Here is an 18472-nt window from a genome sequence, read left to right on the forward strand (position 1 = left end):
GACTAATAATAATAATTATGTATAGAATACTGTTTAAGGAGAAGGATGGTCACTTAATATTCAGTAAAAACATTCAACCAGGAACATCTGAAAATAAAAAAATAAATGAAATTTAATATTTTAATATCATTGGTTATTTTTATTGTGCCAACAAAACAAGAAATATAACTTAATAACACATTTAAAAATTACAGAAATAAACACTTAATTCAAATTCATATTCTTTAAATGTTAAATACTATTCATAGTATTGTGTAATAGATAAATGAATTATGCAATTAATAAAGTATAATAAACAATAATATATTAAGAATTTTAGGTATAATAAGCATACAACCACCATCGTTGCTACTGAACAAAAGACGTCAAATAACAGATCTTCATATGCGGACTGTTTCCAGGAGATTTAGTGTAAGACCTGGGTCGGTCCCACGCCAGCTGATCGTGTTATAATATTGTTTAAATGTTAATATATAAGGAATTATTCAATAAATCGAAATAAACAATAATATAGTAAGAATTTGTAGGAACAATAATACTATTGTTAATAATAAACTAATATATTGCTACTAATATACATGCAACTAGCATAGTTGCTACTGAAATTAATAAAAATATATTGCTAACCATAGAAATATAATAAACAATAATACAATAAAAGTGAATTTAAATACTCAGTAAATTAAAGTTAATAATACAAATCAATATATAATCTAGTTACTTAGCAATGAATACTAATATGGTCTTTTAAAATAGCTTTCGTTTTAAGTCATATGTGTGGAAATATAACCGCTTATTTATAATGTGTTTGATATTAAACTGAATATTTTCATAACATTACATATTTGTTAATACTAATAATAGCGAATTAAATACAACAGAATTGGGTTTTTATATTTTTTACTTTTATGTTTAGAAATCAACAGTTTTTCATTCAACGAATTATTTCACCGAACGTTTAATATTCATAATAATTTAATGCAACAGAATTGGGTTTTTATATTTTTTACTTTTATGTTTAGAAATCAACAGTTTTTCATTCAACGAATTATTTCACCGAACGTTTAATATTCATAATAATTTAATGCAACAGAATTGGGTTTTTATATTTTTTACTTTTATGTTTAGAAATCAACAGTTTTTCATTCAACGAATTATTTCATCGAACGTTTAATATTCATAATAATTTAATGCAACAAAATTGGGTTTTATATTTTTTACTTTTATGTTTAGAAATCAACAGTTTTTCATTCAACGAATTATTTCACCGAACGTTTAATATTCATAATAATTTAATGCAACAGAATTGGGTTTTTATATTTTTTACTTTTATGTTTAGAAATCAACAGTTTTTCATTCAACGAATTATTTCACCGAACGTTTAATATTCATAATAATTTAATGCAACAGAATTGGGTTTTTATATTTTTTTACTTTTATGTTTAGAAATCAACAGTTTTTCATTCAACGAATTATTTCACCGAACGTTTAATATTCATAATAATTTAATGCAACAGAATTGGGTTTTTATATTTTTTACTTTTATGTTTAGAAATCAACAGTTTTTCATTCAACGAATTATTTCACCGAACGTTTAATATTCATAATAATTTAATGCAACAGAATTGGGTTTTTATATTTTTTACTTTTATGTTTAGAAATCAACAGTTTTTCATTCAACGAATTATTTCACCGAACGTTTAATATTCATAATAATTTAATGCAACAGAATTGGGTTTTTATATTTTTTACTTTTATGTTTAGAAATCAACAGTTTTTCATTCAACGAATTATTTCACCGAACGTTTAATATTCATAATAATTTAATGCAACAGAATTGGGTTTTTATATTTTTTACTTTTATGTTTAGAAATCAACAGTTTTTCATTCAACGAATTATTTCACCGAACGTTTAATATTCATAATAATTTAATGCAACAGAATTGGGTTTTTATATTTTTTACTTTTATGTTTAGAAATCAACAGTTTTTCATTCAACGAATTATTTCACCGAACGTTTAATATTCATAATAATTTAATGCAACAGAATTGGGTTTTTATATTTTTTACTTTTATGTTTAGAAATCAACAGTTTTTCATTCAACGAATTATTTCACCGAACGTTTAATATTCATAATAATTTAATGCAACAGAATTGGGTTTTTATATTTTTCACTTTTATGTTTAGAAATCAACAGTTTTTCATACAACGAATTATTTCATTGAACGTTTAATATTCATAATAATTTAATGCAACAGAATTGGGTTCTTTTTTTACTTTTATTTTAAGAAATCCAAGTTTCTTCATTCATAACGAAGTCCCTGAACAGAGAATTGATGAAGATCAAGAAGTCAGACAAGTTAATCTTTGTTTCTGTATCTTGTCAATATTTAACGTACATTAACTGTCAGCCGTGTTTTGTGTAGACAGAGCGGCAAGCACTGCTGATTATAGTTAATTCATCCTTACAACCAGCTTGTTAACTACTTTAAATTATGTCTCCCTTTACTGTGGATGTTTTTTAGGGTTGTTACACCTAATGATTTATCTGCTGCAATCAATTTTGAATGTCGTTTATATAGTGCTGAGATGATATTAAGTAATAAAATTAACAGTGGATAAGCAAGTTTCATATTTAAAAATATATGATAATTCAATGAAGGCTGAATATCCATATTGTCATTAAATATCATCTTTATTGTTTGTATAGCAAATTTTGCCCGGATATTAAATTGAGGTTATGTAAATAAGAACTACCTGTCTTTAAACTTGAATCACAATTTTAATTATTTTTACAAGTTATGTTTTACAGAATAGTAAAAAAATTGTGCAAATTGCAAAAAAGTTATAAAGAAAAAAATGGATATAATTGTTATAACTTGATATAATGTTACATCTAAAATACCAGACGTCGTTAACAATAAAGTTAGCTAATGTGCAGCTTGACAAAGTCTAGTTCTCATTTTCAGCTGCCAATATCCATTTTGCATATTGTTTATGATGTTCACACCAGGTGGTATGACGTCATAAAATTCGTAATGGTGTAAGAGTTGTTTATAAAATAAGCCAATGGTATCTTTGATAATTTGTATTATGTGTAAGGCGTGTGTAACAACTCACCTGCCAAATCGATTGACCCTTAAAATGTTTATGTATTTTATCAATACTAATTCATCTTCTCATAATAATCAGACAATATATATATTGTGCGGTTTTACTTCATTGTTTGGTGAGCATTGGATTAGATAGGCTTACTTAACATTTCTGAGCTGGCACTATACATTTTGTGTGTGGTTTATAAAGTGCAGACTTAAGAGGTATAAAGTTATTTAATTAGAACTAGAGCACAAATTGTTTATGGGAGAGACTTTATAGAATTTTATGATCTCCACAGAATATGTTCTAAGAAAGTTCTGAAACATGTTGGATTTAAATTTGCGACCCCAGTTTTTAAGAGTTTGTAACAGTTGCTTTTTTTTTAAAGTTGCTTTTACATAATAATTAATATATTTTTTCAAGTTTAAGAAAAGTTTTAAATTATTATATTTTTTAGAGTCAATGAAAATTTTACGTTTGAAATGTTATATACCCACATTTCACTTATGTTTTTTTACAAAGGAATCACCATTTATCAAGGCCGAGATGTCACTCGAGGATAAGGGTCGATAAGCATACAGTGGTCAATGGAACACTGTCGTCATAATTGGTAGTGAAAATTTGGTATATTGGATTACTTAAGGGAAACGGCTCATTAAGAACTTGTTTAGGTTGGACTTGAAAATGACCATATCATAGTCAGCTGGAAAGCAGGCAAATAGAAGAGTTTCACAGGTGTGCATACTAAGAAAGAAACTTTGTTCATGGAATCTATGTTTATGTTTAGGCACAGATAAAGAGTGGTGGAAATTATTGATAATTTTTTTCAGCTAGACGAGTGTTTCTCATGAAAGTTTGGCGAGGGGCACTATAGACTGGAGCTCAGACGAGCACTTGCCATGAAAATAATGATAAAGCAGAGAGGGGCTGTGAGAATGAGTTTGCAGGGAAGAGAAAATGGCATCACCCACTAGACTATGAAGTCTACTTTTAATTCTGTTAAGACAAGGAACATGTGTTGGAATAGATACATTGAGATCATTGCCAAGACTGCTGCGAAGAACATGGGCTCTCTCTACCCTGCTAGAAAGTTACCTACACTTGAAAATATCCTATACCTCTACAAAGCTACCATTCGCCCATGTATGTAGTACTGATATGACATTTGGGTTGGTGCATCTGCTACTAGTCTATCGCTCCTGGGCAGGGTTCAAAAGAGAGTCACCAACCTGATTGATCTTGAACTTGCATCTAAGCTTCAGCTGCTGTTTCATCGACAAAATATTGTATCCCTCTGATTTTCTTATTTTACAAGTATTTTAATGGTGGATGTTCTGACGAACTACAAGCTGTTGTACCCCCTTAATGAAAATCCTCCCGACAAACCTGACAAGCAGCAAAGTCCCACCCCTACACAGTAGAGATCCTTAGATGTATGAAAGCCTTCTACTCTAATTGTTTCTTTCCCAGAACTGATAGACTTAAAAATTATCTTCTGGCTTCCTTCTTCCCCAACTGTACTGACATGCAGAAGTTCAAGTGTAATGTGAACTGACATCTTGCTGGCAAACTCCCCACGGAGTACCCCTCTAGCTTAAGTTCCTGATAGTAACCCCTACATCAAAGTGGCAATGTGTCTTGTTTAGGGTGAAAATGTAATAAATTTTATTTAATGGTAAACGCATACTTTTCCACTCAAAATGGCTGCCGACTGTGAAGTCCACTTGTATGGATTTTATTTTAAATGCAGAGAGTGATCCACAGACACACACACACACACATACATATATATATATATATATATATATATATATATATATATATATATATATATATGTATATGTATATATATATATATATATATATATATATACACACACATAAAATATGGGGTTCTAGTGCACTTACTGATCCGCGCTATTTTTTAAATCATATTTCCAAGTTTAATTAAAGTTTTATGATATTTTTTTTGTATTCAATTGTAAGGTTAAAGTATAGAATAAGTACAAAACACCCTCCCTTCCCATGTAAAGGATGGCTTTTAAAATAATAACGTTATTATTTCAGCACGGATCAATAAGTGCACTACTAGTACCAAATAAAACAATTAAATACCGAAAAAAGCAGTTTTTGTGTTTAGTAGTTTACCAATTCAACCAACTTCGAATCAAATTATTGTGTTTATGGTAAACATTAGGATTTTCGCAGAAATCACGTAAATTTTACTTAAATAAACATATTTTTATTTATGAAATCAATATTTTTATTGGATTGCAATAAAATTAAATCTTTTTTATGTTTAATATTATTTTAACAATCAATATTTTTGAGGGAGATTGCAAAAGAAAATGTTTCAGATTATTTTAAAAGTTATCGAATCGGATTTTTTTTAAAGCGTAAAAAAATAATTTACTTTTCATATTGGATTGCAATAAAAAAACAACAACTTATTTTCATATTTAAAATTATTTTACAGTTGTTGAATAATATTGTTGTGAAGTGAAAAAAATTAACTTACCTTCCATTCCAGGAATTTAATACGAAAAAAAAAAATCGTTTTTCTTTTGTGTCCAATACAGAAAATTTGTTTGTTAGGATTTTTTTAGTAAATTGATATAAATTTTGTTTTGTGTGTCCAATTCATTAAGAAATAAAATATATGAAAATATAAAATAATCAAAATTAAAAGATGAAAAATACGATTTAAACGTGAAATTATTTTAAGAGAAAATCAACTGCTAAAGAACAATCAATTTAAGGTCATCGTAATCCGGTGAAATTTTTATTTCGTTCCTTGTGTAAAAATTTCCGTTCATTAGTTGGAGTTTTTTTATTTAACGTTCTCTTCTTATTTCTATGAAGATATAAAAATAAGATTTCTTTTTTAAAGATTAAACATTTCATTATTATTTGCATTAATCGAACTACTGTTTACATCCAAGATGAGAACAGTAATCCGAATAATCTAAATAATCCAGATCATATGAAAATGCGAAACTGAATATTTCACATAAACAACTCAAATAAAAGGAAGGAATTGCACAAATGACAAAAATAGATTTGGATTTAAAAAGCAAACTATAACTACATGATTACATTATGAAATTTGAAACTTATTGTTATAAAAAAAAAGCAAACTATAACTACATGATTACATTATGAAATTTGAAACTTATTGTTATCAAAACCGATTCAATTATGATGAATTAACCTTTTTATTTCAAACTTAATTTGCTAATTAGCTTGATGCTAGACATACAATCAGCAAAGAAACTGTTTTCATATTAAAAGTTAAATAGCTAAATCCTTCGCAAAATCACAAACTATTAAAATACATTAATAATGAAAAAGTAGTACCTGTTTTTGGTTCATGTATGAAAAAAAACTGTTTTAGTATTTTGACTTTATTTTTAGAGTAGTTTATTTGACTGTCGAGCTTTGGACATGTTTTCATGATGAACAGTTTATGAGGCAAATGTTTGTATTTTAGTTTCAAGAACCGCGACATTTTAAATACATTTTTTTAGGTACTCTTGCATAATTTGACCCGAATTCTCGTGAATTCCCGTCAAGCATGGATCAGACGAGACCGGCAATCATTGTCGTAACCTTTCCGTGGCAATATATATATATATATATATATATATATATATATATATATATATATATATATATATATATATATATATATATATATATATATATATAGGCTAAAAGACTATTAGTCGCCTAGAGTTATGCCCCTTGGCCCGTGACGTATGAATCTTGTCCGCCATTGTTTCTCAGTGCAACGTTTACTACTAGACAATAAAGAACGCATTTTACACCACTTTCGAGTCTGTTTATCAATGCTTCCAAAGTATGTATTATCACGACATGGTGTCTGAAGTGGGATCCTCTAAAGAATCAAAGGAATAGTAACAATATTACCCTAAAAAAAAAAAAAAAAAAAAAAAAAACGAAAATTTTCGGGATCTAAAAAAAAAAATTAATACAAAAACACACGTGGTGTCGGTATTTTTCTCGCAATCGACGATGAATACATATTCGCAACTACCACCTCCAACAATCGATTGGAACACTTCAAATTTGGCCAAATCAATGGACCGATTTATCAGGCAAGTTCATTTATATTTCGACGGCCCAATGAAAGACGTAGATTCAGACACAAAGTTAAATTACTTGCTAATATGGTCTGGTATCGAGGGCCAGGAAATAAGTGACACTTTTCCCTTTCGACAGGGAGAAGAAAGGACATTGGATAAATATATCCAATTTTTTAAGGAATATGCGAATCCGCGATCGAACTTTCGTGTAGCTAGACACAGCCTACTAAAATGTAAACTATAGCGAATTCTTAATAGGATGCTATAAAAAAGGTATAATCAAGGACCTAGGTCTGAGGCTAAGAAATTTATCCTAACACATCAATGACAACTGGCTGAGAGAGAAAGAGAAAAAGAACGTCTTACCTCTTGCAACAGATGCCGTCGGTTGCGACCTCAGGTATTAGTCCTTGTAGTCCCGTAATAATTCTTTATCAATACAATAATTGATTGAGAAAGAAAAAACAAAGGAACTACCAAGACGGTGTCCCAATTGTAAATAGGAGAAGAAGAAAAAAAAAGAAAAGGAAAGAGAAGAAAAAGCAACAACTTCAGACACGGTGTGAACCGATTGTAAAGATGGGGGTAAAAAAAATAACACTCAAGCTAGTCAACCCATACAATTTTATAGAAGGTCTAGGGTCACATGATTTATCCATTAGTATAAAAAACAATCACAAAGGGAAAGACGCTTTCGCATCCATCTCTCAAAACCCGAGGTCATTGAAGGTAGGAAAGATTTTCTTATACACTCCCGTCTCAAGAGAAAAAAAAAATAAATAAAATAAATGAATAAATAAATAGTAAACAGTGAAGTTGTCTGAGTACATTCTAATACAAATAACTGTTAATTTTGGGTCCAAACACTCAAAATTCTAAATTTAGATTCCCGGGACATGGATCCAACTTGATAAATTGAACAAATCCAAGAAAAATAAGTTTTAAGGGGTCGAAACAAAAACCCCCCCAAAAAACTGAACCTTCAGCCAATCCCCGGTCCAAACATTCCAAACCAACATAAAGTGTATTCAGACATAGGGCAAGCTTCGTAATCGGTTTTTGTCAAAATTTGACTGCCAAGCCGGCTGAACTGCTAGTAAATAAATAAAAATAAAGGATAAAGAGAAAAGGAAGAAAAAAAAATGGGAGAGGTAAATAAATAATTACCTATTTTCTGAGAGTGGACTGTTAGTGAATTGAATGTAGGCAATTCCAACAGTACCAATTCTCACCCTCTGGGGGAACTTGCTGAATACCTACGCAGTTGAAATGGTACCATTGATTGCATTCATCACAGCATATCATTGGACTACCATTATCCGGTAGAACACATCCTGGGCAAATACATGCATGTTCAGCATCATTTAATAAATTATCCACCATCCTATCATGGGATAATGAAGGATCCTGGTTGAGGCAACTTCCACACCGCCAACTCTCCTCTTCTGGTGGAGGTCGATATAGACCAACACAGGAAAAATGGTACCAGTCATCACAGCAGTCACAACATATCATGGCACTGCCATTGTCTGGTTCACCACAATCAGGGCAAATCCAACCAAGCTCTGTGCCCTCTTCAATAGGGTCTTCAAGTACAGATGTACAGCCATTCAGATTGTCATCAGCATTCCCCATCAAGGAATCAAGTCCATCAATGGGTTCTTGAATAGACGACTCCAAGGAATAGAGGTGCTTCAGGGAATGAACTTGCAAGGAGCCATCTCCTCGTTTTATCTGAGCAGATCTCACCAATCCGTCATCTCCTGTAAATAGACGTGAGACCCTACCCAATGCCCAAAATGGTCGAGGTTTGTTAGGGAGTTTGATTGTGACTACATCTCCCACACAAACAACTGGTGAAGTCCCTCCTTGTTGTCTTTGGGCATGCTCTCTTATACTAAGCAGATAATCTTCGTACCAAATTTTCTTAAATCTTTTTAATGCATCATTCCTGCAATTTAAGGACTCTAAGAGTTGTTTCCGAGAGGGAGGTTCTAGTTGATAAATACCCTCCCCATCCATTCTCAAAATCAAACGAGGGTTTACTACAGGGCGTAAAAAGTGATTTGGACTTATTATTTCCAAACTTGAGTCAGATGAACTTCTGTAAGTCAAGGGACGGTCATTTATGGCATTTTGTACATCAGAAATAATTGTCAGGAGATCGAAATAATCATGACTAGCTCGTCCAATTAATTTATACAAGCAAGACTTGATGGTTTTAATCAGTCTTTCCCATACACCTCCATACCAAGGAGAATGTACAGGGATCTTAACATGCTTGATTTGGCATGTCCCCAATTTCTCCCTGAATTCACTGGAAGCAATCACCTCATGAATCATGTCACATCCAGCCACAAATGACTTAGCATTGTCACTATAAATATGCGAAGGAATCCCATAAATATTTGAAAATCGAATCAAGGCCATTAGGAATGAGTGAACAGACATATCCTCAATCAGTTCTAGATGAACTGACCGTACCTCCAAACAAGTAAAGACCAGGATATACATCTTCACCCTCTCCCCACCTCTCAGAACCCACAGATGACCCGTATAGTCTACTCCTGTGTGCAAAAATGGTCTTATCATATTCACCCGATGTTTAGGTAAATCAGTCATTTTGGGGTAGGTAAATGGAATAGAGTTAAATTTCTGGCACAAGGAGCATCCTGATAAAATTCTCTTTACCGCCTGCCTACCCTGGGGTATCCAGTACCCAGATAACCTGACCTTATTCAAGGTAGCAGGAACACCCAGATGCTTACACTGGTGGTGACAGTCCAATATTATGAGATTAGAAAGATGGTGATCCTTAGCAATAAGCAAGGGATTAACCATTTCGTATTCATATACAGAGACCTTCCCAATTCTTCCCTTGGATCGAATTAATCCTTCCTTATCCAAAAAAAGGTTTAGACTTCCCACTCTCGGTGGTATTGACCTACCTGAAGGATTTTGTAAGTATTCTAATTCCTCCCAGAAGGATTGTCTCTGCATTACTTTAATCAAGTGTGTCCGAGCCATCTTACCAGAGTCGGAGTCTCTTTTCCTCAACCTATTAATAAACTTGAACACACATGTGGTGACATTTAATAGTTTAGACAATGAAGAATATCTATCATATTGCACAACTGGCTCCTCCTGGCTGTGCGAAACAGCACAAACCATCGAAGATACAATCTTTTTGCTTTCTGGGCTCAAACAATTCAAAGGATTTTCAGGCCAAGAAATCGGTTGGTTTCTTAGCCAAGACGGTCCAGAAACCCAATATTCCAAATTGGCCCTCAGTTTAGAGGTAGGAATACCCCTGGTGATAAGGTCAGCGGGATTCTGTGCAGTAGGCACATATTTAAACTGAATGGCCACACCAAATTTAGACATCAATTCAGCCTCCCATAGACTAATGTCCTTCAATCTATTCATGGCAAAAACATTCTTGCTATTAGTCCGCCTTGTGACCAACCAGGATAATACTATTTGTGAATCAACTGCAAGAAATATCTTTTTGAAACTTACATTAGAATAGGCCTTCAACAAAGTCGGAAGGCACTTGATGGCCAAGAAGGCCGATAAAAGCTCCAGAGTTGGTAAACTCTTCGATTTAAGAGGCGCCACCTTTGCCTTGGAAAAAACCAGAGATGAAACCTTCCCCTGGACTGCATATGCTGCAAATCCATATGCCCTTTTGGATGCATCACAAAACAGAAATAATTCAGCTTCCCTCCCTTCATCAAGGGTTTTTCTAGGGAAGGTAACAGAACCAAGTTCTGACAATTCATGAGCGATGACTGCCCATTTGGATTGAAGTTCACTTGGCACAATTTCATCCCACTCAAAACCTAATTTCCACAACTCACTAACAAGAGTACGTGCCTGTATAGATACCGGCAAACATAATGAGAGTGGATCGAATATCCTTGATGCTTCAGACAGTATATGCCTTTTAGTTGCTGCCTCAGGGTTACAATTATAGGAAGCAATATTGATGGTATCAGCAAGAGGATCGTAACGATAACCTAATACCTTCTCCCAAGGACAGCTGTGACTCACAAGAGTACCATCTCTCCTCATTAAATCGTGTAATTCTGTATGATTAGAATTGCAAGATTGGAGTATGAATCCTCCTTCTTGCAATCTTTCTACTGCTCGTGTATACAAGCCCGTTAACTCATCCAAGGAATTGCTTGTTTTAATCAGATTATCTACATAAAAATTAGACTGTAACATCCCAGTGCAATCATCGAAAGGATAACGCCCAGCATGAAATTTTAGTATGCAATTCAAGATGAATGGGCTTGCACTAAACCCAAATAAGATTGTTGTGTAACGATAACACATTAGCTTATTATTTTTTCGCAGAAAGAAACAAAATTTATTCTTATCAGATTCACTAGATAATCGAATCATCAAGAATGCCTTCTTGATGTCTGCTAAAAATACATACCTATTTGTTCGGAAAAGCAGAGTTAAATCAAGCATGTCCCCTGTTAAGTTGATCCCAGGATAAGCAGCATCATTTAGAGAGACAGAGTTCTTAGTTTTAAAAGAACAGTTAAAAACTGGGCGAATTTTAGTTGTAGTTGTATGCTCGTCTTTGAACACAGGTCTATGTGGAACCCACACATAATGCTTGTATTCCTGAGGGGAGCATTCTAGGGGTTCAATTATCCCTTCTCTTTCTTGGTCTTCAAAAACCTTAATATACTCCTCATATAAGCCCTTCTTCTTTAAATTGAATACTACTCTGTCCAGCACCTTAAGTGCTATATGATGGTTAGATTGAACCTGAGATAACTTGTCCTTATGCCAAGGCAATTTAACCAAATAATGACCATCTTTATAAACTATGTTTTGCATGAATTCTTCCATCTTTTGATTGTCATAGTCAGAAACCGATTCTATGTCAGGCAGTCCCAAGGATTCTAGACTAAACATCCATTCCAAGCCCCGATCCACAGTGCTTCCTTCAAAAATGTCGGCAAATGGATCCACATAGGTCGGAACAGGATTCACAATACTATTAACCAAAGAATCGTTACAATAGTACTGCCTGTCAATTTCATAGCTCAAGGCTCCCGGAGTTATAGCAATCTTACTGATTTGGTTCTCATGCAAAAAATGTTTTGTATTTCCTATGGGGATAATGCCAGCGGATGTCTGCCAAGCCGCACCATTCATGCATCGTGTTATCTTCATGGGACGCATATATTGAATCAAATCAATTCCCATGAGACCCCACAATTGTACACTGCCACTCTCTATCTCTGCAGCAAAGGTATAATTCAGTTTTCTTAGGTTTTCCCAAACCAGAGGAAGGTCTGGTACTTTGTGAGACAGATTCAATTCGCAATCAATTAGAATAGGTAGTTGGGGGGCTACTCCCGGCAAGACCTCTACAACTGCAGTTAACTGCTTGAAAATGCGGCGTTTTCTCCCCACAAAGGTCACAACGTCCATGGCCACCTCCTCCCATGAGTCTGGATCGCACTTCAGGTGCTGAAGAACCCTTTCAGAGAAATATGACCTCTGACTGCCCGAGTCAATAAGGCAATTCAGAGAAACTGAGGAGGCTCCCCTTTTAATTGTGATGTTGACCATTGGCAGTAGGTTTTGAATGTCGCCAAGTTTTGTATTTATGCTAGTATTTATTTCTGTTTCCTCTAGCACAAATTGAGGACACATAGAAGCATAATGCCTCCGAGACTTACAATACCTGCAAGGGAATCTAAATCCCTTGACTCCTGGACAGGCTTTCTGATCATGGCTGGCAACTGTGCAGAATTCACACAATCCAAGTTGCCTACAGCGTTGCAGGCGCTCATTGTATGAGGGATAGGTAGTACACTGAGAACTAGTGTGTCCATTTCTTGCACAAAAATTGCAATAAGGAATCTTGTCTTCCAAGTCTAGGTCTGCGTGAAAACTTTGTAATGCAGAATTTTTAGGTGGGCTTCTCGTCCAAACAGCATTTGACCTTGGCTTAAACCGTGGAATCAGTTCTGTCTTAGGAGTTTAAATAGGTTTAATCCGGAGTAATGCTTTAATTACTTCGTGACTATACTGCAGTATGCAGTTCAAGCCAGGATATGGTGTGCTAGAGCCTCTAATGAGCTCTGCCTTTATCTCATCAGGGATCTTATCAAATAGGATATGAGCCACCAGACATCCACTTCCGGAGTCCTCAACTAAAAAATCATAACCATAGTCTGAATCTAACTCACCAAGTTCATACTGAACCTGGGAAAGATATTCCTTTAGTTGTTCATAAGACTTGTCCACCTTAGGTGTAGACTGCACTATTCTTTTAAAAATTTCTTCCCTAATGGCTTCTCTGTCCCAGTATTCCTCCTTTAAAATATTTATGGCCACATCATAATTATGGTCATTTTCTGACAGGTGATGGATCAGATGAAATGGCCGACCTATCACATATGCCTTAAGGCATATGAGTTTTTCCTTCTTTGAGCTCACTCCAGATGTGCAAAACTCAAAACGGGTTAGGAAATCCCGCAGGGCAAATTTATTGGTTTTATCAACGCCAGTAAATGTTGGACATGTTATTTTAGGCTTCGCTAATTCAATGCCAGATTGAGCTGGGGAAGGTAGAGTGGGAGGAGTTGAGGTTAGTAAAGGGGAATGGATCTCTGGAACCGGTAAGGAAGCATCTAACTGCGACAATAATTTATTCACCCTGGTTTTGTAAGTGAAACTGTCTGTCAAACAGCTCCTCATCTCAATCGATGGTGTCTCCTTCATTATTTTCTTGTCAATATGCAATAACTCTTGGAGCCACTGGAGAATGTCTCGTTTATGAAGTTCTAATACATCTCTCTCAAGAGGTTCAAGTCCACTAAGATTTTCTAGTGTTAAGTCTATCATCGTACGAGTGACTCTCTGATCTTCCAATAAGGATGACCGTGATGATTGTTCAACTTGTAAGGAATTCATTTTAATATAAAAAACAGTATCTGTTGCAATGTATAGCGAATTCTTAATAGGATGCTATAAAAAAGGTATAATCAAGGACCTAGGTCTGAGGCTAAGAAATTTATCCTAACACATCAATGACAACTGGCTGAGAGAGAAAGAGAAAAAGAACGTCTTACCTCTTGCAACAGATGCCGTCGGTTGCGACCTCAGGTATTAGTCCTTGTGGTCCCGTAATAATTCTTTATCAATACAATAATTGATTGAGAAAGAAAAAACAAAGGAACTACCAAGACGGTGTCCCAATTGTAAATAGGAGAAGAAGAAAAAAAAAGAAAAGGAAAGAGAAGAAAAAGCAACAACTTCAGACACGGTGTGAACCGATTGTAAAGATGGGGGTAAAAAAAATAACACTCAAGCTAGTCAACCCATACAATTTTATAGAAGGTCTAGGGTCACATGATTTATCCATTAGTATAAAAAACAATCACAAAGGGAAAGACGCTTTCGCATCCATCTCTCAAAACCCGAGGTCATTGAAGGTAGGAAAGATTTTCTTATAAAACAAAACGCGGATGAATCGGCACACGCATTTCTAAGTCGGCTGCGTCAGACAGCCAAACAGTGTGAATACGGTCGGACGGTGGAAGAGACCATTGTGTTGGACCTATTCATATTCGGTATTTATTTACAGTCTGCACAAAAGTCCCTAATAAAAGAAGGAAGCGATCTCACGATCGAGAAAGCACTCGGAATCGTCGAGACAGAAGAAGCCACGTGTAAACAAATGGAAGCATTACGTACAACAGCAGTAGAAGACAGCTCTACACTCGCAGTTAGAGCCAGACAGCCCAGTGGACCTACCACATGTGGTAATTGTGCCACAAAACACCATCAATATAAATGCCCAGCTAAAGGCAAATACTGCCTAAAATGCAATAAAAAGGGACACTTTGCTAAAGTTTGCCACTCTAAAATGGGAGACGAGGGGCACACACGCAGACAGTCATTCCAGCCACAGAGGAAATATAATAAGAATAAAATCCACATGGCAGCAGCACATATGGGTAGCAACGACGACAGTCCCACAGAGGAGCTGTACTTTCACACAGTAAAGGAATTACCGTTAGCGACCACAGAAGCTTTCACAAAACTGAAGATAGGCAACAGCAAAGCCCAAATAGAGGTTGACGCGAAAATCGACACAGGTGCAATGAGCAACCTGTTACCTAAACAGGTATTCAAGGAACTGAAAGGAGTACCACTGGAAAAATCAGCTATAAGGCTAATTGCGTTCGGAGGCTCAACGATAGACCAAGAAGGGACCTGTCGTTTAGGGGTCAGATCCCGCGACAAGTTCGTTAAAGCGACCTTTCACGTGGTGAAATCAAGAGACCCTATACTAATAGGACTCCAAACATCAAGAGAATTAGGGCTAGTCACCCTTAACTTGGCTATAAAAACGGACACGACTCATGTGACGGACAAAGCATCCCGGCCTACTCCCCCGCACGACATGAAACCGGTCCCCGTGCAGGAACCATGTACGATGGGAAACCTTGGAGAAAGGAGGAAAATCATTGAGGAATTTCCAGACGTATTCGACTCCATTGGTTGTCTGCCAGGTGAACACACCATCCATTTAAACCCCGAAGTACCACCAGTTGTCCACCCACCACGGCGAGTCCCAATATCCCTAAAAGGAAAGTTGAAATTGGAGTTGGACTCCTTAGAGGCCCAGGGAATAATTTCCCCTGTAAAGGACTCAACGCCCTGGGTAAACTCATTCGTCTGTACCACTAAAAGGAACGGATCGGTCAGGCTATGCCTCGACCCCCGAGACTTAAATAAAGCAGTGCACAGACCACACTATGCGACTCCGACATTCGAAGACATCACTGCGGAACTAGACAACGCTAGATGGTTCACAAAAGTCGATATCAAGTCCGGCTACTGGCATTTGAAACTGGACGAAAAGTCGAGACGTCTCACAACATTCATTACCCCACATGGCAGATACATGTACAACAGGTACCCCATGGGAGTCAAATCTGCCCAAGATGAGTTCCAAAGAGCCATGCAGGAAAACTTCGGAGACCTCGAAAATGTCCTATCCATATGCGACGACATAGTAGTGTACGGATTCGAGGAAGACGGCAGTGACCATGACAAGGCACTGAGGCAGCTAATGTTTAGAGCAAGGGAAAGAAACTGCAGGTTTAATTCAGAGAAATTTGTGGTGAAAACCTCCGAAATCCCTTTCTACGGCCACATAATCTCAAGAGACGGTGTCAAGCCAGATCCCCGGAAAATAGAGGCGATCTCACAGATGCAACCCCCCGAGGATGCAAAGCAGCTCACCAGCTTCCTAGGCCTGGTGAACTACTTGAACAAATTCTCTCCACGACTCGCGACACTGACAAAACCCCTACGTGAGTTAACATCGAAGAAGAATGACTTCACATGGTCTTCACAGGAGCAACAGGCATTCGAAGAAATCAAAAAAGAGATCGGAAATCATACGACACTCCGATACTTCGACCCTAAAGAACCAATAGTGCTACAGGTAGATGCGTCTTCAATGGGTATAGGCGCGGCTCTGCTACAAAACGACAGACCAGTAGCATTCGCGAGCAAAGCACTTTCCGGACCAGAAACACGCTACTCAAACATAGAGAGGGAGATGTTGGCTATCGTCTTTGCCCTGGAGAAATTTCACAGTTACGTTTGGGGCCACAAAACGACAATTCATACGGATCACAAGCCATTGGAGTCGATAGCATTGAAAAATCTAGCACAAGCACCCCCAAGACTGGCTAGAATGTTATTGAAGGTCGAGGGATATGATTTTACTGTAAAATATACCCCAGGAAAAACAGTTCCAATTGCAGACTGCTTGTCACGAGTAGCACCCAGACCCAGTGGGCACATTGAAGGGATCGATCTCAACGTCCATAACATGATCTCATACCTCAACTTTGCGCCGACGAGAGTTGAAGATATAAGAGTGGAAACATCCCAGGATCCACTCCTAAAGCAACTTGTAAGCATGGTATTGACCGGCTGGCCTTCCAACCGGGCTGACTGCCCAGGAATTCTCCTGCCATTCTGGAATTTCAGAGATGAGATTGGGGTCCAGGATGGAATTCTACTCAAGAGCCAGAGAATCATTATCCCAGTCTCGTTGCAAAGAGGCATACTGGAAGAGCTGCATGCTTCACACCAAGGAGTAGAGAGAACGAGGTTACGAGCGCGTTCAGCGGTGTACTGGATAGGGTTAAATAAGGACATAGAAGATATAGTCCGAGAGTGCCACACATGCCAGAAATACCAAGCCAGTATCCCGCCCGAATCAATACTCCAGCACGAAACCCCTACGTACCCCTGGCAGTACGTCAGCACAGACTTGTTCACATTGGCAGGGAAAGAATATCTGCTTGTGGCAGATCAGTACAGCCGAAACCCCTTCGTACGACGCCTTCCGTCCGCCTCATCAATATCCGTTATTAGAAGTATTAAGACGATATTTGAGGAACAAGGAGTGCCGGAAATCTTGTACTCGGACAATGGTCCACAATTTACAAGTAAAGATTTCAAGGATTTCGCCAGGACGTACAGCTTCCAACACAGGACATCGTCCCCACATTACCCCAAGTCTAACGGATTCGCCGAAAGAATGGTGGGAACATGCAAGAAAATGTTGACGAAGGCAGGGGAAACTGGTCAAGACAGCTACCTAGCAATGATGGCTTACAGAGCCACCGCACTATCATCAGACATTAAGTCCCCGGCAGAGTTACTCAACGGACGAAAAATACGGACACCCCTAGTATCCAAGCAACAACTTGGCGATGAGCAGACTAGGACAGCCATACAGAAACAGAAAGATCATTCTAAGGTCTGCTATGACAGGAAACATAACAGACACCACTCCCACCTACATGCAGGACAGAATGTCTATGTCCAGCAGGAAAAAGCAAAGATATGGGAGCCTGGAAAAATTCAGCGCTCCAGCGTGACACCCAGATCCTACATAGTTGAATCTGAGAACGGTAACACCTATAGAAGGAACAGGCAGTTCCTCAGACCAGCTGGGAGGAGACCAACAACCGCAAATAGATCCGACCAACCTCGCCCCAGCGACTCTCCACCGGATCCCACCCAGAAGGAAGGTCCCCCCCTAAACAAATCGAACAGCCGACCACCGAACAACACTCCAGCGGCACGCCTCACACCGGAACTGAGAAACTCACCCCCGAATTAAGAAGATCTCAGAGACGAGTGAATGCTCCTCAGAAACTGAACTTATAGGTTACACTAGCCTAAAAAAAGAGACAAT

General features: G+C 36.7%; 1 protein-coding gene across 1 annotated transcript; it reads right to left on the reverse strand.

Annotated features, from left to right (window-relative positions):
• Nucleotides 1-73: 73 nt before the first annotated feature.
• On the reverse strand, nt 74-13028 carry LOC145270317 (uncharacterized). Its single transcript, XM_080125964.1, has 4 exons — nt 12915-13028; nt 10152-12396; nt 8436-8966; nt 74-87 (listed from the first exon to the last, which is right to left on the reverse strand). Exons 1-4 carry the CDS (start codon nt 13026-13028, stop codon nt 74-76), a joined length of 2904 nt encoding a protein of 967 aa, XP_079982090.1.
• Nucleotides 13029-18472: the final 5444 nt, after the last annotated feature.

This window comes from Euprymna scolopes, chromosome 46, assembly GCF_053919585.1.
Source record: "Euprymna scolopes isolate OS-2025 chromosome 46, ASM5391958v1, whole genome shotgun sequence".
NCBI lineage: Eukaryota > Metazoa > Mollusca > Cephalopoda > Sepiida > Sepiolidae > Euprymna > Euprymna scolopes.